The 24,237-nt window shown below is 38.0% G+C and overlaps 1 protein-coding gene across 1 annotated transcript; it reads left to right on the top strand.

Annotated features, from left to right (window-relative positions):
- The first annotated feature begins 533 nt into the window (after nucleotides 1–533).
- On the top strand, nucleotides 534–20,772 carry LOC119724564 (syndecan-3-like). The gene is made up of 6 exons (XM_038195665.1): nucleotides 534–685; nucleotides 12,056–12,189; nucleotides 13,127–13,367; nucleotides 13,958–14,019; nucleotides 14,215–14,443; nucleotides 15,172–20,772. The coding sequence occupies exons 1-6, from the start codon at nucleotides 556–558 to the stop codon at nucleotides 15,336–15,338; spliced, it is 963 nt and encodes a 320-aa protein (XP_038051593.1). The 5' UTR covers nucleotides 534–555; the 3' UTR covers nucleotides 15,339–20,772.
- The last annotated feature ends 3,465 nt before the right edge of the window (nucleotides 20,773–24,237 follow it).

Genomic DNA, 24,237 nt, shown 5'->3' on the forward strand with positions numbered 1-24,237 from the left:
ATGCAAACATGCTTAATCTTTTTCAAACTGTTGAAGTTCTTGTGGGAATTTCATAAACCACATTAATAGCTGCGATGCAATAAAAATGTACATTGTTTGATTACCAGTGTACACAGATATTACATTAGCTGTTCAGGTTTTTCCACATGGTACCGGTATTTACAGATTGGATACAAATATGTACAGACTTTAGGGCCTACTACAAAGTTGTACAGATTTTGTAACCAATATAAATGTTAAGTAAAGATGTTTTTTACAAAGTGGTAAAAAAAAATCCAAAGGTTTTTTTAATTGCTTACAAAATATATTATAAATATTTATATGGATCTAATTGTACATATTTTGTTAAAAATGTTTTAAGACTTTATTCGGCTTGGTAAATATTTTGCTTAAAAAATTTGAAAAGATTAAACCCTTAATTTGGACTTAACACAGTTTATCACAGATGCACAAAATCACACTTCAGGGTGTTATGTTTTTACTGCCATTTTGTGGTTTATACTTTATAGTCTTTTCAATTTTTGTCTCATTTAGGCAGCTGATGAGGACAATGTTATGTACATTGATGGCAGTAGTGGGGACGGGGCCGAACCCGATGGAGGCGAAACGCCCGACGACGAAGACAACACAGACGCACCGGCCGAATTGGGATCAGGGACAGACAGACCGGGAACAAAAGTTGCAGGTAAGATATTGATCAGTTGTTTCAGGAAAAAACCTTCCTTAATCTTAACCCTAACCCCCTAGGCCCTTGTTGCTTACAACCATCCTCAATCCTCCAAAATCCTTCAAAATTTTGCAACTCCGCCTAAATTTTTCAAAATTGTCAGACAGTCCTGCCTCAAAATGCATTCATCCTCAATCCTCCAAAATCCTCCTCATCCCAAAACTTTGCACTCGTGTTTAAATGAAGGATAAACCAACGCCAAATCCTTCAAAATCATCAGACAGTCCTGCCTCAAAATGCATTCATCCTCAATCCTCCAAAATCCTCTTGTGCTTCAATCACCATTCATCCTCAATCCTCCAAAATCCTCTTGTGCTTCAATCACCATTCATCCTCAATCCTCCAAAATCCTCTTGTGCTTCAATCACCATTCATCCTCAATCCTCCAAAATCCTCTTGTGCTTCATTCACCATTCATCCTCAATCCTCCAAAATCCTCATGTGCTTCAATCACCATTCATCCTCAATCCTCCAGAATCCTCATTTGATTCAATCACCATTCATCCTCAATCCTCTAGAATCCTCCAAAACCGCCAGGAGGATTTTGGAGGAGGGAGGTGGGTTAGGGTTAATCTTAATCCTCCTCAATTCTCCAGAATCAACCAGGCGGTTTGGGAGGATTTTGGAGGATTGAGGCTGAATTGCAAGAAAGTGTCTGTTGATTTTGGAGGATGCATTGTGTCGAGGTGTTACGCCGTACCCAGCATTGTTTATGTTCAGCCGTGCATAATTGAGGCCCACGTTATACCAGATACCATCCGCACTGCTTCTGGATATCACCGGCACTGCTCCAACGTCGCAGCATTTTGAAGAATTGAGGCAGTAGTCACCCCTCGATTGAAAACATTCAAGACATCACAAATGATTTTGGAGGATTGAGGCTGAATCCGACTTTTAAAGGATGGCAGTTGGAGGACTTTGCAGGATTGAGAATGGATCCTAGCAAAAAGTGCCTACGGGGTAAAGTTAATGATACTTAAATGGCAGTTTACAAACTACGTGTAGCAAGGTAATAGGGACGGGAAAATGTCGCGCTTTTGACCCTAAATTTGACTCGTTAGGAATTAGGTAAAACAAGCAGAAAAGAGTAAGGAACAAAAAGTATCGTACATTTTTATAAACACCCAACATGATAGCATTTTGGATTAGCGACTCTGGAACACAAAGAAGTTCTCAGTCTCCCCTCAATGAGAAAAACTGATTTGAAATGAGAAAAACTGATTGATCTGCTTTGGGGAAATGAAACTGAAATAAATTGGAAGCATTTTTTTACTCTAGTTTGGTTATCGACATGTAACAAGAATGAGGAAGTTGGAACTGGTTACAAAACACAGCTACAGTTGGCCGATGTTTTTGTTGCGTTGTCGAAACCGTTGAAGCTTTTGTTGCATCGTCGAAATCGTTGCATTTCCATCCCTACCAGGGGTCATAGGGTCATGGGCGCTTTCCTTATGTTCCATTATTCTCTTAAATTGAGGGGAAAATGAGGGATTTTTTTTTTTGGTTTGTGTGACAAACTTGGATACAATAACGCATTGCCGGATGTAACACAATGGAGATTTTTGTAAGGAAACCTGATATCACTGGTTGACTAAACTACTGCCTGTCACTTTGGGTTAGAAAAACTCGACTTTGAAATGGGGAACAATTTTTTTTGGGGGGGGGGGGGGGAGTAAACAAAAAATAGGTCATGCCAAGAATGGCTCGCATAAAAGGCAGGAACTGGACGGGGGAACTTAATAGAATTGCTTACTTTCTGTTCTGTGGGATTTCGGAGAGTGAAAACGAAACAGACCGGCAAACCACATCCAGGTAAATGGATTGCTTCCTTTTCAAAGAAAAACAATCGGACGTGGTTCAGAAACTTGCAGGGCAGTAACCATTGAAGTCGGTACCCGGCCTAAACCGGTCCCTTTCCAAAATTGTTCGTTATCCTATTTGCATCTACCCAACATGCAGGCCTGGCTTGTCGTTTGCGAACCGAACGGGGGGAGGCTATTTATTTTTTAATTCCCAGTTAATGGGTTCTTTTATTAGAAAATCGAATTACGGTCGGACGGAAAAGACATTTCAAGAAGGCACCAAGGCTGGGGTAAAGTGAGGCCGTTTGCCTCCGTGAACTTAGAGAAATTGTTGTTTCAAACGCTGTACAGCTTGCACACTTCATCGTTTATGTGTACGCTAAAGCCTACTGTGTCTAACAGGCATGAGATTTTTCAGACTATTGCCTGAATTCAGACTTTTTGAATCTGAGAGAAAGACATTGTCAGTATAGAAAGAAATGCATCTTTCAGATCTTTCATCCAAACTTCTTACTATATTTTCAGAAAATGTTCAAACAGTTTCTTCAAAATTTGACAATCTCATCCTGTTTCTAACAAAACCCAACAAGGAGCAAATTTGTTGGATTGTTGTTCATCTGGTGAACTTTGTGAAATTTCTTGTTAGCTTATGAATCATTTGTATCACATCTTAGAACATTCTACATGTAAGTTCTCTGAAACTGAAGTAAATATTTTTTTGGGCTGCCATAGTGTAACAACACTGCTCCAACTTTGAACTTACAAAATGTAAAGGCATAATATTTATCCCAAAAGTAAGGTACCAAATTATCAGTACTGGTACTAAACACCCTGTGAAATTATTCCGTCTGGCTTGCTGTCATTTAGAAGAAATAAAAAAATGTAGGAGATTTCCAGCAATCAGTCAGTTGACTGATTTTTGGAAATAAAGAGTGCCATTGACGAAAGAGTGTTTCATGATCAAAAGGTTGTGCGCAGTTTTTCACTGTATTCTGGAAAAGTGTATTTATCCACTGAGCTCAAAAGTTCAACAGGTTAGGTTTTGAAAATTCTCCTTTGGATTTGGAGTGGTGTTAGTATTAGAAAATAACAAAATGCATAAACAGCAAATGATGCTGTATGAAAAAGAATCCCCTTTAAAATATTTTTGCTGCCGCGCCAAAAAAACAACAGCACTTACGGCAATTTCCATCTGTGCCTTTCACCCAAACTACCTCTCAACACGTCCACCCCTGCAATAAGAATCATCATAATGTTGTCTGCTAGTCCCAGATCCAAAATCCAGGCAGGTTCATATTACAAGAAATGAAAGGGCCCCGTACCAGAGGTTCGTGTTTACGGCATTCGGTGGAAACCGGCCGGACTGCGGGATGTAGCCCCGCAGGTTTTACTGGCTCGCTGGGCTGTTCCATTCAGACTTGGTTCGTTTCTTTCGCTGTTGGTCAAAGAGGGGGAAGAAATATGAAGGAAAGAAATTTAGGGGATTGCAATAAAAATAAAATCTTGCTTTTATGCAGGGCTGTGTCATTCCGACCCTGTTAATTTCTTTGGCTGTTCACCAGTGAAGAAAAGAAACTATTAAAAGATTTTAGTAAAACAAAATGGGGTTTCATGTTCATGTAGGGCTTATAAGCCTCATGGAGTGATCCTCTGTAGGGAAAACATGTGTTCTTTGACATTTTTTTCATTGAATATTTCATCCGACCTATGCACGTGTAACATTGGAATTTGACAAAGTAGGGCCGAGGGAACTATGTGTAGTTTATCAAGAGAAAATTGTTGGAATACTTACTTGAATCTATTGAGAATTTGGCTGTGGATCATGTGTGAGGTATTGGTATAAATAATACCGAGAATGGTACCAATAGTGAAACTTTCCCATAAGGTTGTGCCTAAAAATTATCAAACTTTAAGACCCCTAACCCCTATTTTATTTTATCCTAACCCTGCAAATTTTGGTTTTCTTATGTGTCGGACCACAAGCAATCGAAATAAAAAATTTGCCTCCAAAGAGGAGTTATAACATCACAGAGACATTGAAATGTCTATTTAATCTACATTGTACATACCGGTACCTTGTCTCCCTATTGGTATACGGTAACTTGTACAATGAATAAATGTCTCCCTAAGGGTGCATTAATTTACAGGAACACAGAATACTGTACTATGCCAAAGCATTTAACTTCAAGTACAAAACTTGAATTTAAAACAATAATATTATTTGTAAAACTCCTCATGAAAAATACACACATGTACACTCACTTCGCTTCCTGTAAATTCAGACTTTTTCCATTGAAAAAAAACCCAAACAAACAAACAAACACCACCCCCCCCCCACAAAAAATAAAAACCTCTGCAATTTCCCATCTCATTTCGGACGCCCATTAAAGTCAACTCAACTGCGTCCGGTCACCTGAGCGTTTCACCTTTCACTAATTGGCCAGCTCGGCGGGCGCCAGTCTCGGCATCCATATGCCCTGCAACTATCAACCCGAGCCTGCCGAAGGCCGGCGTAAATAACCAAAACAAGTCTTGTCATTAAAGGTACTTGACAATAAGTGGTGGCTCATCACACACATTAATTGAGACGTTACTGTATGGGTGGGACGGCTAGATTCGCAGCCACTTTAAAATTGTTATTCACAAGTTTTTTTAGTCGGACAATCAGACATTCCTACAGTGAACAAATTTAAATATCTAAAAATTCTTTAGATATTTGTAGGCGTTTACATACTGTATTTCTTCTTCTTTTTTATTGTAGGATTTTTACTTTTTTTTTTTTTTTTTAATTTTTTATTTGTTAATTTTTTTTGGGAAGGGTTGGAATGTGTTTTTTTTTTAAAGGCAATTTTAGCCCGATCATCAGAAATATGAAACGGAATAATTGAACCATTACTCTGCCCTCTCTGGTACCACTCGTCAAAACTTGCACCCAACCCCAACTTGAAAATACTCCCCCCCCCCCCCCCAGAACAACTCTCACAAACCTCCAGTCTTCCAGCTTCAAAATTGCGACAGTCCTCGATCTTCATCTTCGATCCTAAACATTGGCCGCAGCTCGGCCCACCAGGCAGTATGTCATCAAAAAGGGATTAGCTACCAGGGCCGGTCGGTGTCGCGCTTTAATCTGACTGACGAGTGAATGTGATGCGAGGAGGGTCACCTTGTTCCATGAAGAGGATAATTGGTTGTCTCAAGGAGCTTGGACCTCAGGGAGTGTCAGTGGACATCCTTGATTTGTGTCATTGGGAAGACCACGTCCAAGATTTTGTGTACGAGTTGTCTAACCTTAACCTTGTGTAACCTAACAAGATCTAACTGTTAGAATCTGGGGCCAATTTCGATGTACCGGTACATGTAAGCACAGAGTTTTGCTAAGCAGGGAAGAATTATGCTTTGCAAATACAGGTTACCAGCCAAAAATCTCATGTTGTGTGTATTGCTGTTGCCTGGTATTCTGCTAATTTTGCTAAGCTGGGCTCCCAAAAAAATCGCTAAGCAGTATTTTTTTGCTATTGGGTCCTGTTTGGGTTGTGCTGGTCAGTCCTACACGGAGTTTGTGGATTTTGCTGACGTTGCTTTGCTGTGAAAGCTTACGCTCAAAATGGAGTGTGGATTCTGTTGGATTGAGCAGGCTTTCACTTTGAACGCTGTAGTTGGATGCACTTTGATGATGGATTCCATTGGATTCCGTGGGATATTATTGCATTTGGCAGACTTTGCATGTTCACACTCATAATGTAGGCTCTGTTGTAAGATTCGGTTGGATTGCATTGGAAGATCTGCACATTGTTGTTGGATTGAGCAGACCAACACTTCGGCTTTGATGGATTTTAGTAGGTTTCATACCTACAGAAGTACTGTGTATCCACACAGTACTTTTGTTGGATTTTATAGGATTCAGCAAGCTTTGACAGCTTTCACAACAGAACTCACCAAAGGGAAAAACCTAATATTGAGCTTTTGTGTGATAAACTGTTAGTTGAATTTCGGCAGGCTTGAAACTTGACTTGTTTATTTACAAGTTCTTCTGCCGAGCCTGCTCCGAATATTTATGGTTTGACAATAGGAAGCCATAACAAGGAAATTTCTAGTGGATTCTTTGGGTCCAGTCCAATCCACACTCTATAGAGCAATATTCTACGTGTATGATGGAAAACATGATCCGAGCAATTGGCAAACTGCCACGCACCGTGAAATTGGATGTTTCCAGTTGACATTTTCACTCACTACAGTTCGAAAGAAAGAAGAAAAAAAATTAAAGTTTACAGATTTCCTCGTTGGGGAATATATATAATCTGTGTTTTAGCACCACAACTGCAAAAACAACAAGATTGTTTTTTTAGTACAACTTGTTCGTTTTATTTCAGAATAAAGTCACGTTTCCTGTAAAAAAAAAAGATAGAAAATAAAGAAGGATAAAAAATATAGACCGAGAATAACAATTAACATTCTTTTCCTTAACTGTCCTATGCAAACATACATACATGTACACTCTGTGCCAAGTTGTCCTTTCAGTCAAAATCAGTCAAGTGACTGTTTTGTAACAGTTAGAGCTCCCAGCTTACATAAAGCAGGATTGACTGGCTGTGACTGTTTATGTAACTTGGTACAGCTATGCTTTGACTGTAGGTGATTGATAAGCCAGCTGTGCCCACCACTTGCCTGCTTTTGTCTGTTGGTGACTAGTCTGTGTAGAAGGCATGGCAGGGGAAGAGGATTGATTGTTTGACTGTCTGTGACTGTTCAGTCAGCAGGAGGGTTAAACAACCTTGCCTGTTTTTAAGTCAACCACTACAAAAGTAACAAATGGAGGCTTTTTTTAAGAAGAGAGAAAACAATTACAGTCACACCATAGCCGTTGGGCGATTGGCGAGCATTCCAGCTTTATAATAACCAACGACACTTTAATCTCACACCCTTGTCCCTGTTCGTGCCAGCCACGGTCTCTAACCCCTGCTGGCTTTTTCTCACATCCCAACTACTTTTTATCTTGAAATCCTGGAAACTCGGCGTGAAATTCTAGCTTTTCTTTTTCAGGCCCCCAAGTCCGGTCTGGACCCACAAAAAAAAGCCAACATGAACGCAGTGGGTTGGTAATTCATTACACATGCAGTATTATCCTTGGGACTTTTTCGTCTGTTTTGGCAATTTGCCGAAACAGCCTTTGTTTTTGTTATTTTTTTCCCCCCTTTTTTCCAGACTCTTGTCCATAGCATTTCAATTTTCAACACGTACATGTACATGTAGCCTACATGTACATGTACCGGTATGTTCATGTATTCTTTCTTTATACCGACTCTTACAGGGAATATACAACATTTGCTTTTGCTGTAATTTTCAGAAATGGCTGGATTCTGGGGTTAATATCTGATAGCAAATATTGTTACACTGACTTGTTTGAAGTTTTGTGTTCGTAGATGCTAGAAAAAACTGAGAAAACAATCATGTCCTTGTAGTCTGGTTCTCTGACCCTACTTAAGAAGAAACGGAGCAATTTATAGACATCAGGGAATTATAAGGTCAGGAAACCAGTCTAGCTGGCTTGTACCCGTTCATAGATGTGTAATTGATTGCAAACAAAATGCAGACTAACTAAATATGGTAAATTGCGGGCAGTATTTGAAAACAGCCAGTGTTGGAAAATGATACCACTTTTCTTGAAAATTTCAGCACACGGTAAAATGGTAAATTTTATGGTAATTTTTTTTTACCATTACCATGGTAATGGTAAAAAAGCCAGTGTTGGAAAATGATACCACTTTTCTTGAAAATTTCAGCACACCTGGTGCCACAATTTTTTAGGATGCTTTAGACTGCAATTCACTAACAGTCCAGCAAGGCTTTTCCAAATAATTTGGTAGTGTTTTTTTTACGTTTGCAAATGTTATATTCCCTTAATAAGGCACGTTAGGTGGGGTTTTTTTTGGGGGGCGGGGGGGGGGGTTTGCGAGTGACTCAGACAAAGAAACCTTTCCAGTTGGTTTTCATTTGTTTTGATTTCAAAAAAAGTTTGCGTAGGCTGTGCTGGTTAAACACGGTCGGACACTGCTGAGACAGATTATAAATGCACCACAGGCTGAAGTGATTGTGGTAACAGCAATCATTTATCTGCAGCAGGTGCTCATACATAAATGTAGAATTAGTCAATGTCCGGAAAGTCTTGCTTGATTTACACGGTGTATCAAAACAAGTCTGTATCCTCTCTCATGTTTTTTTTTAAATTATTAGTAGAATGGTGTCTGTAAGTTTCAAACTTGACTGCCTTCCATTTTTTTATTTAATTTTTTTTTTTTTTTTTTACCCTTACTTTCTTCAATTCTCGAAAATCCTCCTGCCGGTTTTGGATGATTTTAGAGGATTGAGGATGAATGGCAAAGATGTATCGCTTTTTGTGTGGAAGATGCATTACATCAAGCCAGTAGGCCATATCCTGCACTGGTTATGTTCAGCCATGCATAAATCAGCCCTGTGTTTTTCTCATATTTCATCCACACTGCTTCTAAACGCCATTCGCACTGCTTTAAACCATACATGTAGCAGTAATTGGCAGAGGATTTTGGAGGATTGAGGCAGTGGTCACCCTCCACAGACTAATGTCAAGAAATAACGGATAATTTTGGAGGATTGAGGCTGAATAGATCTACATTTTTGTAATTTTGGTGGCAATTGGATGATTTTGCAGGATTGAGGTTGCATCTTAGCCAGAGAGCCAAGGGTTATATATTGTACTTACAAAAAAGAAAGAAAAGTAAATAGGACTTAAAGTTTTGTTGTGGAGGTTGAAAATTAGTTCATACCAGTAGAACAGGAATAAAAGGCTTCTGAAAATGTCAAATATTTCATCAAATCTTGGGACTTGCCTTTCACCATCATAATAGGCAAAGGCCTTATTGCTGCAAGAAGATTGTTTACAAGCTGGTTAGGGTGGGACTTGGACCCACGACCTTCTGCTGACTAGTGCAGATGTCTTAACCACAGCCAAGATTATTATAGGCCTTCATGTTGTAAATTCATTGTCAGATCCATAAAATCAACAAAAAAAATCCCATTGGCATTTTTTGGCATTCAGATTTCTTCAACTACAAAACAAGACAAACCACCGCCGCAAAAAAATATGCCCGACTTAAGAGAAGAGGTCATGACGGCATTTCAAAACCTATCTTCGATTCTAAATTAACGGCTTGCACAATCGACCTTTTTTTTTCTCTACGAGTCCGACTGATATGCACTATTGACCGAACTTGCCATTTTCCAAAAACATCCGACTAAATGTCAAGCCTTCTAACAGCTGTTTCAAGAATAGCAGTGTTCAATCTAGGAGCAAAAATACGCTGACGATCCTCAATATTGTTCTCCATCGGTGCGTGCCCAAGATCGAGCTTAATGAACTAAAAAGGTCAGTTAAGGAGCAGCTTTCTGACGTTGAAATCGCTTTCCCGACTGTTTTCTTCGAAGGCATCTCCAGCTCTCCATGTTGACGGAAAAAATATGTGTGTATGGTGGCCCAGACAGGACATACTCCCAATCGAAGTTAATAGTTTGAAAAATGCCCCTGAAAAAGGAAATTCTCATGGGAAGATTTGTGGGCACATTTCTCATCATTGACAGAATAAGTCACATTGCCTGCCAAACATTCGCAAAACGTTGTTGTGAACATTTCATAACTTCACCATGGCCCCTCAGGGCCACTGTACATGTATGTTTACATTTGCCCACTTCAGTGCAATAAACATGAACGCATTCTTGACAAAAATCTCTGCAGACACGTACACGTAGTTTACCTCCGGGACGCGTTAACCAGCTTGTTCCTGGTACCCCTCTCCGCAATCTTGCACTCTGACTGGAAAAAGAAAAGAATTTTTTTTTTTTGTACAACACGAAAACATCTCTTCAAAAACCAGTCAATAAGTGCAAGGCTTTCAACACTGCCCCGCCTGCGGTAGTGCAGTTCACCTCAGTGGGTTTAAGGTTGGGGGCTTTTCATTTATTTACGTGTAGTTGAAGGGCAAGGAAGGGCAGAGAATGAAATGTGTTCTGTGACACCTTGGGATATTGTTGTGCCACCTGCGAGTTTAAAGGCTGATCGTAAATGTACAGCATCACATTAGTGCTAATGTATAGTAGAACCTTGCTCATGCAGATGTAAATGTACCTTTTTTGGGTGGGGGGGGGGGGTGGCGGCAAAAAGGAACAGAACATTTCTGTGCAATTAAAAATAGATCAGATGTGTCATAACCTACTTTTATAGGTACCAGGGGCCAATTTCATAGAGCTGCTTAAGCACAAACTTTGGTTAAGCACAAACTTTGCTTAAGCACCTCATAGAGCTGCTTAAGCACAAACTTTGCTTAAGCACAAACTTTGCTTAAGCACAAAAACGTCTTGCTTAATAAAATCAGGTTACCGGCCAAAACTCCATGTGATTGTTATGCTAAGTAAACAACAGCTAAATACAAGTCACAAGCAATGTACATCACATGGAGTTTTGGCCGGTAACCTAATTTTACTAAGCAATGTTTTTTCGTGCTTAAGCAAATTTTCTGCTTAAGCAGCTCTATGAAATTGGGCGCTGACCTGCTTTAGGTTCAACAACCTTTTGTGCTCACCCAATGGCATTCAAATTTCTCCTGTAGAAATGAAATCATCACGGATTTAGTCTTTATCAGAGAGTACCGAAGTGAATACATCACGCGCACAATTATGTGTTTAAAAGACGTTAGCGCGCGATTCAGCCAGTGAACCAACACGCGCGCGTACCGGTACACCATTTGTTTGCACTACACTTCCCGGTTCGAAATAATGGCACACTTTGGTACTCATAAATGTGTCGATACTTTAATTTGGTTGTTTTTTTTTTGCACATGTTTCAGTGCATAAATCGGGCGAGAGAAATGGATAATGTTATATAATACTACAGTTTCTTGTTCATAATAATAATACCGGAGTCTTATATAGCGCACTTATCTACCAACAATTAGGTACTCAAGGCGCTGGTAATTATGTATATTTTTTTAACAACAGGTAAATGAAATTTATGAGAAATATGAGACCCATTATGTAGCATCTTTATAAAGGGTATACAAGGTGCTGCGGCGCATATATTGCAGCCACTGCCAGAAACACCGGCGCAAACCCCTTCTCTTATCGATAAGTGTTACTGGGTTCTTTAACGTGCACACAGGACCTACGGCTTTACCTCCCATCCGAAGGACGAAGCAAAGTGCCTTGCTAAAGTGTAAAGTGCCTTGCTCAAGAGCACAAGGACCATGTTCATGTAAGCTTCGGTACAAGAAAACATGTTCACCCTCAACACTGAATGGCAGAGCAAGCTACATGTACCAGGTTTAGGGGCGGTGATGCTCGGTCAAAATTTCACTCATCTGCTGATTTAGGTGTCTCTTATTCGTTTTTCTCTCATAGTACCCTACCAGTCAAGCCGTCATTTGACAACAGCATCAGGATCACGAATTCACTCCTTGTTAATTCCTCGTTCATCTTATTTATTTTCCCCTCCTCTCTGCAGCGCCCGTCAAGCCGTCGTTCGACAACACCATGAGGATCATGAAGATTAGCAACAAGAAGGCGGTCTTCGTCGAGGAGTACAATGACCCCAACTCGATACAGTCCATGCAGGTCTTTGGCCAAGTCTGCTCAGTGGTAAGTCTGTCTGTTTGTTTGTACGTTTGTTTGTTTGTTTGTCTGTCCTTTTAGCTGTCAGTGATACTGTTCAAGTTGCCCCTTATTTGTATTTCGATACATTGTTGTGGCACGAATGGTTCACCACCACTACGCCCGGGTGACTCTTTGGAATCGATTCATATTACTTCGAAATCAACTCTAAACTTTGAAGGGTTGCCTGTCCGCATGTCTTTTAATTTCCCCAAATTTTGTTCACTAAATGGAATTACGCACATGCTTGAAAAGTCCTTGATATAAACATGGTTCATTCTTTTGGTATGTCATTGACCTCCTAGTTGCAAAAAAAAAAGACTGCTGTACATAAAGCCGCTTTAATAGATTTTGTTTATCGAATCATTATGACTGTATTCAATTTGAAAATATACCGGTAGATGTTGATGACTTATTAAAAAAAAAAAACTGGAAAAAAATGAAGACTTTCTTCCCTCTCCTAGTCAAATGGCAAGTCCAAAATGAGATTCCCAGGCCCTACTACATGTCCTAATCCCTCACAAATCAGTTGCATTGATAGTGTCCTCTTATGCACTTCAGTGTTTACTTGGCTGGGGAGTTAATGCATCCTCCAATACACTTCAGCTGGAGTCCATCGGCATACCTAGCGGATGTGTGCTAAATTGCACCAAAAGCACAAGAGTTAAAGCTCTAATTATTACCCCTGGTCATCAGGCTATGAGACCATTTTCTGCAGCAGCACAAGGTCAGTGCAATCTGGTCTCAGGTACCCGTTTGTACTCCTGGGTGGAGAGAGGCAATTGTAGTTGAGTGCCTTGCCCAAGAACACAAGCCCCATGTTCCCCGTCGGGGTTCGGGCCCACGTACCGTAGCGCACGGGTCGAGCTCCGTAACTATTGAACCGCAGCTCTAATCTTATGTCCACTTCTTCTGCTTTGCAAAGCTGACGTACAGATTGCAGCAGAACCAGCTGACCAGCATGACGGAGTCCTGCGTGGGTGTCTCGATCACCTCGGGCAGTCTGGTGGTCAAGACCAAGATCACGTTCCCCGAGGACGCGGCCGTCACGTCCACTGACCTCGAGACCGCTATCCAGGAAGGCCTGAATGACCGGGCCCTGACGGACGGGTCCGTGACGCTCAACGTGGACCCGCAGAGCATCGCGGTGGCACCTAGCAGTACAGGTCAGTACGAAAGAGCAAAGCTCAGCTTGCCTTGTTGAGGTTGACCCAAAATTGACAATTTTAGGCATTATTAATAATCAGCTTCTCAGTCAATCAGAGGACAGAAGATTGGGCCCTTTGGGTCCAGAAAGAAATCTCTGCCTTAGCCCGATCCTGCCAGGGTACTTTGGGTAGAGACCTCTGCGAATGCAACAACACGCAGCTTTGCAAAAATGAGTGGCGTGCAGTGTTGTAGTCAAGTCATGCATAACTCGGTTCACAAATGTGGCCGCAAGTAACGGGAAATCAAACTACAGTGGAATGCCTTGGCCACACTTCATACGAATAGCTTTCAACTTGACTTGAGACGGGATGACTTGTGGTTGACTTGAGAAGCGCTTGCGAGGACTTGCGATAGAGTTGACGACACTTGTCATCGGAAAATTGCAAAAGCTGATCAGACGTCGGGGAGCATCAGACAGTAGCTGGAGACACTCGTTTGTGAAATCTGAAGATTGCTATCGTTGTCTTCTTTACAATACTGTTTTAGGAGAATATTTGAAATATTGAACATCTTGATGACTTTTTGTCTTCCAACGTTGTCACTACAGAACCCGAGCCAACCAGTGAAGGTGAACCATCTGTACCAGCCACTAAGAAACCAAAACCAGTTGTAAGTAGAAATTGAAAATCCTGATAGATTTTAATTTTCATTTTCATTGAACACACTCTTGAGGCAGACGGTAATTTCGCCCACACTACTATACCCCAGTGTTGCATTCATTTTAATCCTTCTTTTCCAAATTTTTGTCGCCTACTTTTGTTCAAATTCCCGACTATTTTCCATCATTACTCTCCCTCCGCGCAGAAACCAGACACCGCTTCGACGGCGCGACCCAACAAGGGCAACCCGGACAACGACATCTTCTTCCCGACGACGATGACCGCCAAGCCGCAGCCCGGCGACGGCAAGACCACCATGTCCAACTCCATCAACGACGACGTCAATCACAACAACCAACTTGGCGTCAAAGACGAGAAGGAGAAAGAACAGAACTTCTTTGAAATGATTCTGAGCAACCCCGTTCTCTTAGCCGGTAAGTAAAAAAAAAGAAACCAATCTAATGGCTCATCAGGCCCATGTTTTACTCCAAGTGCAAGAAGACCAATCATGACATTTCTCTTCCCCCGTAAAGATATTCAAGTCCACCAGTTTAATCTGTAACCAATGCCAGAACCCATGCCCAGAAAATTAGGGTAAAATGTGTTGCCCAGGGACACAACATAGCTGACTAGCATCTGGATATGTATCTTCAGGTTTCTTAGTATGAAAAGAAGAAATATTACTGTTCCCCTGGATGGGATGCCGGATCAGATTCCTCAGATTACTCCTGAGCTAATGCTTGTAACTAATCCTGGGTAGAGAGAAGCAAATAGAGTAAACTGGCTTGCCCAAGGACACAACATGTGACCAGCAACACACTTTGACCCTCTGATTTCGAATCATGAGTCGCATTCCTTTTAACCATACTTTCCAGCCTTGATTGGGAAACTCCCCAACTACCAAAAGCTGACACCCATTCCAGGGTAGAGAGAAACAAATATGAGTAAAGCTGCTTGCCCATGGACACAAATTGTAACCAACACCTGGATTCAAACCCAAGCTCTCTGATCATGAATTCAATTATTTAAAAGAAGTCGCAATTTCCCACCCTTACATTGGACAGTCCTTGTTATCCCTGAGATCGTTCCACTATCGGCCTGTCGTTATCAAGACTTGTAACTCATCACGAAAGTTTGTGTCTTTCTTTTTTTGTAACTTCAGCTCTCGTCGGCGCAGTTGTACTCACCCTGATCACAATCATCCTGATCATCATGTTCATGATCTACCGCGTCAAGAAGAAAGACGAAGGCAGCTACTCGCTGGACGAGCCCCACAAAGTCAAGGATCCCACGACTTACTGGAAAGACACCAAGGAATTCTATGCATAAAAGAAACAGCTTTTGTTCTAGTTCTTTTTTTCTTTCTCTTTTTTGTTGTTGTTGTTTTCTTCTTCTTCCCCGTTAACTTATGAAGGAATTTATGGATTTTTTTTCTCGGTGGTTATATTTCTGGCTTCTTTTGTCGTCCAGGTCAGGTGCTGATATGTGGAGAGAGTAGATTTGGTAAAGAATTTGTTTCGTGAACTGCGAAGAACAAAATGAGGCAAGTTCAGTAAAGCTGGTTCCAGAGTACTCTCAATTGTATTATGTTGAAGTCTTCATGCATTGGTCTTAGGCCATCAGCCTTGGAGTTTGGTCAGTATCAAATCAGGGCATAAATGATAGTAGGCTGCATGCGCAAAGTATGTACCGCCCCTCGAGTGGTAAGAAGCATTTTGATGGACATTTTGGAAGAAGGGCGATAACACCCAAAAAGCTGCCAACACTGCAATGCTGCATTTGTATCGCATATTTTCCAACTCTGGAGGTGTATACCTTGCCAAAAATCGCTCTGACGAATACTCACCTCATTTGATACCGGCGGCCACAATTTTTGGAATACCCGGTAGGCTGATGGCCTATCTACACTACGGGCCGGATTTAGCTTATTCATTGGCGTTACGGGGTAATCCTATACAATAGCACTGCCCGGCTCACAAGTACCAGTCAGTCAGTCAGTCAGAGAGATAGGAACGAAGAGGACACTAGACCAGTTCTCTGGGACCAGCAATCATAAGGCATTTCACAGTATGAAATAGAGTTATGAAACATTGGTTAGAGTTAATCGTCGATGGGCGTCTAGTCTTGTAAAAATTAATACTCCAAGCAGAACTGAGTTTGTATTTTTCTATGCATTGCTTGAATCAAAGAGTGTCGTTTTTGTTGAAACTTTTTGACTGGATTATTGTTTTTTTTGCTATTTTGTTGGTTGGCTTTTAAATGCTGGAAAGAGTGTATAGTGTTTGGAGAATTAGGGGAACTTGTAAAAAAAAAATTGCGAAATGTTTTTATTCGGTAGCTGTAGTTTCTGTATTGGTCTTTCCCCAACATTGAAATGATTTGAATCATTCACAGTACAGGAAAAAGCTTTTTAGAGGCCACTGTTTTTTTACAGAGAATGAAAAGAAATTGCACTTTTACACTGAGAAGAATTTGTGTTGTCCGCTATTATTCACCACTGAAGCTATACACTTAACTTATTTCGTGGAGCGAAAATATTTTAAGCAGAAAGTATTGCTGAGCAAATTTTATATGCGCCAAGTACCAGTCACAGGCAGTGTATTCCATGCCATTTTAGCCGGTAACCTGATTTAGCTATGAAGTTAAAGGTAGAATGGACCATTTGTCATTTGTGCATTGATTTTCATTTGAAGCAACAAAAGTGCTTAAAATCTGAAGACCGGATGCTTAACAAGTACAAAACTTGATGAAGGTTTAGCTCTGTGAATGCTGTATATTTTGAGAAAACCACAACATTCTGGATCTTGATGTCAGTCCAAAAGTTGCCGAGTCTATTTTGAATTGCGCCCTCTTGTGACACAATCACGAAATCATGACACGATTCTTATGCAGCCGATTTTGGCTGCGTGATGTCACACACTGAACCAGCGAATAGCCGCCGCGTGCGTGCATTCATTTGTGCGTCGTGTCAAAGCTTGCACCCACTCACGGATTTACCCAATATCAAGCCAGCAACTACTAACGGAAATTTTCAATAAATGTGTCACTTGGCACATCTTTGGAAATGACCTTCTTTTGTTGTTTTCTTCAAAATGACAGCATGCCAGAAGGAATAATTTCACAGGGAGTCTAGTGTCTGTACAATCTTTCAACCAAGTAAGATTAACGATAATTTGGTCGGTTACGTTTTTGATAGCTGCAAATGGTCCACTCTACCTTTACAATCTGTGCTCGGCTGTCTCATGAAATTGGGCTCTGATCACTTTTTTTTTATTAACTGCCATTACCGAGATTTTATTGAAGGAATTATCAAATAGTTTAAATCATGGGTAAAAGATTGAAATTCTTTCCCTGTTGTAACTTTTTCCCCTTAGTGTACTTCCTTCAAAATTGATTGGCGTTAGAAATTCACTCACCTTTTTGGGCAATAATTTCTGGTGTTTTTGTACTTGTTCTCTTCTTTGTTTCTTGTGCCCCAAAAAGTGGGGGAAAAAGACAAAATTATTTCATTGGGAAGTTGGTAGAGACTTATTGATCATTTTTATTACCTCAGTTTATTTTCATTCATAATGAAAAAAAAATAATATTAGAAACGTGGATTGAATTTGGTTGATGTACATGTACATGTAGTTAGAATGTGTGTGTGACTGTATAGTATTATCGTGTACGCGTCCACTGAACAAAACGTTAAAAAAAAGAGAGATTGTTGAAAACCAGTGCCTCAAGGATTTGTACAAAAAAAACAAAAAAAGCTTTGATATAAATAAGTAAATTTCGTTTCAATTTCTCGGTGTCGATTGCTTACTCGTGGTGCCAAGTTCGGTGCGTTTTTATTTAAGTGTCGTACGTAGTTCCCAAATCTTCCATGCTTTTTTCACCCACCTTCTTAGCATGTTCTCGGAAATAAAAATTCACAGTCAGATAGATTTTATATTCGAACCTTTTTTGGGGACTAACTTTCCCGTATCCTATAAAATCCTACGTCTGGTCTGCAGTGTTTTGATGGATTTTGATTGGACTGGGGCTTGAATGGCCCAGTTTTGTTTTTCGAAAGAGTCAATTTCAACGAATCTGCCATTTGTTCAACTTCACATGCTGGGTTTTTGAAATTCCTTGTGAAAAATTCCTGAGAAGTCAATAAAAATTGAAGAACTAGTTCACGTTGTTTAATCAAAACACAGCATAAAAGTTACAGCAGTAACACTGAAATCAATTCCCCGAACGTCAAGCATTCTTTCCCTTCTTTTTTGTTTCCTTTCTGGAAAAACTAAATCCTACGATTCGTCATTTGTAGTCCATTGTATAATATTTAAATGTATGAAATAGGAAAATACTATACTTAAAAAAAAAACACTAACGAAAATTCAGTTCTGCTTTTTATATCGTGTATGCTAAAATAATGTTAGCCTTGCTTGTAAGATAAAGAATAAACATCGATAATAATGTTTTTACTTTCTTTCTGAAAAAGTTGTGTAGCCTCTGAAACGCTTGTATTATGCCTATAGTGGGAAAACAGCCAGGCTAGTAATAACCTTTGACCTTTAAATAATGGTAATGAATTCTTAAAAAAACAACAGTATTTTAAACTATTTTCTTGAATTTTTTTAGAACTTGTGACTTTCATATTTAATCTTTGATTGAAATTTAAGAGTTTTCGGAGTTTAGTTTTAAAAATCGCGTATTTATAGGTTTGCTCAATTACTATGTATAAAAAACACATTGCGCTTGAGATATAGCACTGCACCAAATTGAATTCTTTTAATACCATTAGTTTAACACATACATGTAGGTCTATGGACAACTTTCAGAGAATTGCTAAGCGGAAAATACTGCTAGCAGATTTCTATGCTAAGCAGGAATCAGCAGGGAACCAGTGAAAAACACTATACAATGCATTACTTTTTGGCTTGTAAACTGGTTTTGCTAAGCAGATATATTCTGTGTTTAGCAAGTTTACACGCTGAGCATGAATCAGCTGGGCACCAGTGACATCCCATACAGTTCTTTAACATTTTGGCTGGTAACATGTTTTTACTAAGCAGATATTCTGTGCCAAGCAAGCTAACGCGCTAAGCGAGAATCAGCTGGGCACCAGTGACATCCAATAGAGTTCTTTAACATTTTGGCTGGTAACATGTTTTTCCTCAGCAGATATTCTGCGCCAAGCAAGGTTACGTGCTAAGCGAGAATCGGCTGGGATCCAGTCATATTCAATGCAGAATAAATAGCATTTGAGCTGGTAACCTAACTGTGCTTAGCAGAAGATGTCTGCGCTTAGCGGCTCTCTGAACATTGTTTGATTGGAGTCCCAAACAAATTTTATTTCAAATTTTTTTTTATTATCTGAGAAAAAAAATTGTTACGTCTGGCTAAATTAAATACCAAGGCTTCTATAATTCTCTCCTGAAGTTTGAAAAGGGTCACTGAATATGAATTACCAGGAAAAAAGCATTGCGAAAAAAAACCCACAAATTTTTAAACTCCAATGACTTGTAGTATTGTCTGTAATTTACAAGCAGTTGAAAGTTGTCAACTTTTTGCATTCTGGTTAACTAAACGTTTTATTCCATCAGCTACAGACACTTGTACATGTAGTTCATCATCTAAGCTGACATCTACTGACATTTCAGTTCATTTTGTCCAAAACAGTAGGGATTTTCTTAATATGATTATGTAAATAGGTTCAAAGCGATTAACTAGCGCTTCTTTTTTATGATCATAGTACATAATTTTGTCTTTGAAGTGATTATTAAGCAAATGTTTTTATTTTTGTGAGTGAAAATCTGTGAGTAAGTTGAAGGTAACAAAAATGTCCAGCACTTTCGTTTCTTCAAAATGTTGCTCTCCGGTGGAAGAAGAAAAGTGTACCTTGAGACGAATTCCGGAGTAGAAATTGATTATGTTGAAAACCAAATAATTTGACGAACTGACAATACTTTGGTTTATAGATGTGTTGATGTTTTTGACACTTGTTGGAACACTGTGGATTGGAAATTGGAATGCGCTGTCAAGATGGTAGATAAAAACGGTTTAAACCAAAAGAAACTGCCGGGTTTTTTTTTTAGGTCCTTTGAAAGAAAAGTGAAAAGGTTGCATTTTTGATGTGTGAATGTAGCTTTTGGTTAAAAAGCATTTGTTTGTAATTGCTTTTTAGGACAATTTCAAATTAGGAATGCACTTTATCTTTGCATCTTTAAGGTCTATCCGCACAAGACTTTTCACAAATGGTTATTCTGTCCTGATGAATTTAAACTTTTTGTGACAGTTTTTGGCAACTATGTGGTGGAGGAAAGAGAATTATCGACCCAGATATTAATAATTTCTTGTCGAGGAGGAAAGCCATTAGTCCACTATACCCCAATGCCGAATCGTCTGAAAGTCATCAAACTGCAACAATGTCATATTACCTGGTAGTGACAAAGCCAAAATGGATGAATTCCTAAAACACAGAAATAAACGTGTTCTGCGATTCTTAATTTGACATTAATATACCTCAGTTTGTTGCATCACTTTCATTTCAAATTGTGTGTATAAGCCCGGAATTATCATATAGTAGATTTTTACTGTAAATACATTACTGTAGCATTGTTAAAAATTGTAGGCTTGTTCATCAGTTCTTGACCATTTTTATAACAAAATTAAAAAAAAAGACAAAAACACACATTACATGTAAAACACTGTTCTAACTATCACTGTACATGTATTAAGACACGACTTGCGCTTGAAAATAAAGGTTTGCATCCATAACCCATGAAAAAAAGGATTTTGTTTGTTTCTGTCCCAGTAATTGTGTTATGTACACATGTGTACAAATTTTCCCCTATTTTGATCAAAATGCAAGGTTAACCCCTTACAGTTTTTAATTTTAGAGAAAAATCTCAATTTGCCCTTATTTGGTCAAAATGCAAGGCTAACCCCTTACAATTTTTATGTTTTTCACAAAAATCAAAATTTGCCCTAATTTGGTCAAAATGCAAGGCTAACCCCTTACAATTTTTAATTTTAGAGAAAAATCTCAATTTGCCCTTATTTGGTCAAAATGCAAGGCCAACCCCTTACAATTTTTATGTTTTTCACAAAAATCAAAATTTGCCCTAATTTGGTCAAAATGCAAGGCTAACCCCTTACAATTTTTAATTTTAGAGAAGGATCAAATTTTGCCCTTTTTTGATCAAAATGCAAGGTTAACCCCTTACAATTTTTATGTTTTTCACAAAAATCTTATTTTTATGTTTTTCACAAAAATCTTATTGTAGGCTTGTTCATCAGTTCTTGACCATTTTTATAACAAAATAAAAAAAAGACAAAAACACACATTACATGTAAAACACTGTTCTAACTATCACTGTACATGTATAGGCTAACCCCTTACAATTTTTAATTTTAGAGAAAAATCTAATTTTGCCCTTTTTTGATCAAAATGCAAGGTTAACACCTTACAATTTTTATTTTTAGAGCAAAATCAATATTTGCCCTTATTTTGTCAAAATGCGAGGCTAACCCCTTACAATTTTTATGTTTTTCACAAAAATCAAATTTTGCCCAATTTGGATCAAAATGCAAGGTTAACCCCATACAATTTTTAATTTTAGAGAAAAATCTAAATTTACCTTAATTTGGTCAAAATACAAGGCTAACCCCTTACAATTTTTAATTTTAGAGCAAAATCAAATTTTGCCCTATTTTGATCAAAATGCAAGGTTAACCCCTTACAATTTTTAATTTTAGAGCAAAATCAAAATTTGCCCTAATTTCATCAAAATGCAAGGTTAACCCCTTACAATTTTTCATTTTAGAGAAAAATCTAAATTTGCCCTCATTTGATCAAAATACAAGGTTAACCCCTAACAATTTTTCATTTTAGAGAAAAATCTAAATTTGCCTTAATTTGGTCAAAATGCAAGGTTAACCCCTTACAATTTTTCATTTTAGAGAAAAATCTAAATTTACCTTAATTTGGTCAAAATACAAGGCTAACCCCTTACAATTTTTAATTTTAGAGCAAAATCAAATTTTGCCCTATTTTGATCAAAATGCAAGGTTAACCCCTTACAATTTTTAATTTTAGAGCAAAATCAAAATTTGCCCTAATTTCATCAAAATGCAAGGTTAACCCCTTACAATTTTTAATTTTAGAGAAAAATCTAAATTTGCCCTCATTTGATCAAAATACAAGGTTAACCCCTTACAATTTTTCATTTTAGAGAAAAATCTAAATTTGCCCTATTTTGATCAAATGCAAGGTTAACCCCTTACAATTTTTTATTTTAGAGCAAAATCAAATTTTGCCCTATTTTGATCAAATGCAAGGTTAACCCCTTACAATTTTTTATTTTAGAGCAATTTCAAAATTTGCCCTAATTTCATCAAAATGCAAGGTTAACCCCTTACAATTTTTAATTTTAGAGAAAAATCTAATTTTGCCCTATTTTGATCAAAATGCAAGGTTAACCCCTTACAATTTTCATTTTTAGAGAAAAATCAAAATTTGCCCAATTTTCATCAAAATACAAGGTTAACCCCTTACAATTTTTAATTTTAGAGCAAAATCAATATTTGCCCTTATTTTGTCAAAAATGCAAGGCTAACCCCTTACAATTTTTAAGTTTTTCACAAAAATCAAAATTTGCCCTAATTTTGTCAAAATGCAAGGCTAACCCCTTACAATTTTTAATTTTAGAGAAAAATCTAAATTTGTCCTTATTTGGTCAAAATGCAAGGCTAACCCCTTACAATTTTTAATTTTAGAGAAAAATCAATATTTGCCCTTATTTTGTCAAAATGCAAGGCTAACCCCTTACAATTTTTATGTTTTTCACAAAAATCAAAGTTTGCCCAATTTGGATCAAAATGCAAGGTTAACCCCATACAATTTTTAATTTTAGAGAAAAATCTAAATTTGCCTTAATTTGGTCAAAATACAAGGTTAACTCCTTACAATTTTGAATGGTAGAGAAAAATCAAAATTTGCCCAATTTGGATCAAAATGCAAGGTTAACCCCTTACAATTTTTCATTTTAGAGAAAAATCTAAATTTACCTTAATTTGGTCAAAATACAAGGCTAACCCCTTACAATTTTTAATTTTAGAGCAAAATCAAATTTTGCCCTATTTTGATCAAAATGCAAGGTTAACCCCTTACAATTTTTAATTTTAGAGCAAAATCAAAATTTGCCCTAATTTCATCAAAATGCAAGGTTAACCCCTTACAATTTTTAATTTTAGAGAAAAATCTAAATTTGCCCTCATTTGATCAAAATACAAGGTTAACCCCTTACAATTTTTCATTTTAGAGAAAAATCTAAATTTGCCCTATTTTGATCAAATGCAAGGTTAACCCCTTACAATTTTTTATTTTAGAGAAAAATCAAATTTTGCCCTATTTTGATCAAATGCAAGGTTAACCCCTTACAATTTTTTATTTTAGAGCAATTTCAAAATTTGCCCTAATTTCATCAAAATGCAAGGTTAACCCCTTACAATTTTTAATTTGAGAGAAAAATCTAATTTTGCCCTATTTTGATCAAAATGCAAGGTTAACCCCTTACAATTTTCATTTTTAGAGAAAAATCAAAATTTGCCCAATTTTCATCAAAATACAAGGTTAACCCCTTACAATTTTTAATTTTAGAGCAAAATCAATATTTGCCCTTATTTTGTCAAAAATGCAAGGCTAACCCCTTACAATTTTTAAGTTTTTCACAAAAATCAAAATTTGCCCTAATTTTGTCAAAATGCAAGGCTAACCCCTTACAATTTTTAATTTTAGAGAAAAATCTAAATTTGTCCTTATTTGGTCAAAATGCAAGGCTAACCCCTTACAATTTTTAATTTTAGAGAAAAATCAATATTTGCCCTTATTTTGTCAAAATGCAAGGCTAACCCCTTACAATTTTTATGTTTTTCACAAAAATCAAAGTTTGCCCAATTTGGATCAAAATGCAAGGTTAACCCCATACAATTTTTAATTTTAGAGAAAAATCTAAATTTACCTTAATTTGGTCAAAATACAAGGCTAACCCCTTACAATTTTTAATTTTAGAGCAAAATCAAATTTTGCCCTATTTTGATCAAAATGCAAGGTTAACCCCTTACAATTTTTAATTTTAGAGCAAAATCAAAATTTGCCCTAATTTCATCAAAATGCAAGGTTAACCCCTTACAATTTTTCATTTTAGAGAAAAATCTAAATTTGCCCTCATTTGATCAAAATACAAGGTTAACCCCT

Source organism: Patiria miniata, unplaced genomic scaffold (assembly GCF_015706575.1).
Source record: "Patiria miniata isolate m_02_andy unplaced genomic scaffold, ASM1570657v1 HiC_scaffold_18, whole genome shotgun sequence".
Lineage (NCBI taxonomy): Eukaryota > Metazoa > Echinodermata > Asteroidea > Valvatida > Asterinidae > Patiria > Patiria miniata.

Bases quoted from the DNA above. Each gene is read 5' to 3' on its own strand.
- LOC119724564 (XM_038195665.1), top strand. From the start codon at position 556: ATGTACATTGATGGCAGTAGTGGGGACGGGGCCGAACCCGATGGAGGC. The intron at 14,020-14,214 runs GTAAGTAGAAAT...CCCTCCGCGCAG, and splicing joins CTAAGAAACCAAAACCAGTT to AAACCAGACACCGCTTCGAC. The intron at 14,444-15,171 runs GTAAGTAAAAAA...TTGTAACTTCAG, and splicing joins CAACCCCGTTCTCTTAGCCG to CTCTCGTCGGCGCAGTTGTA.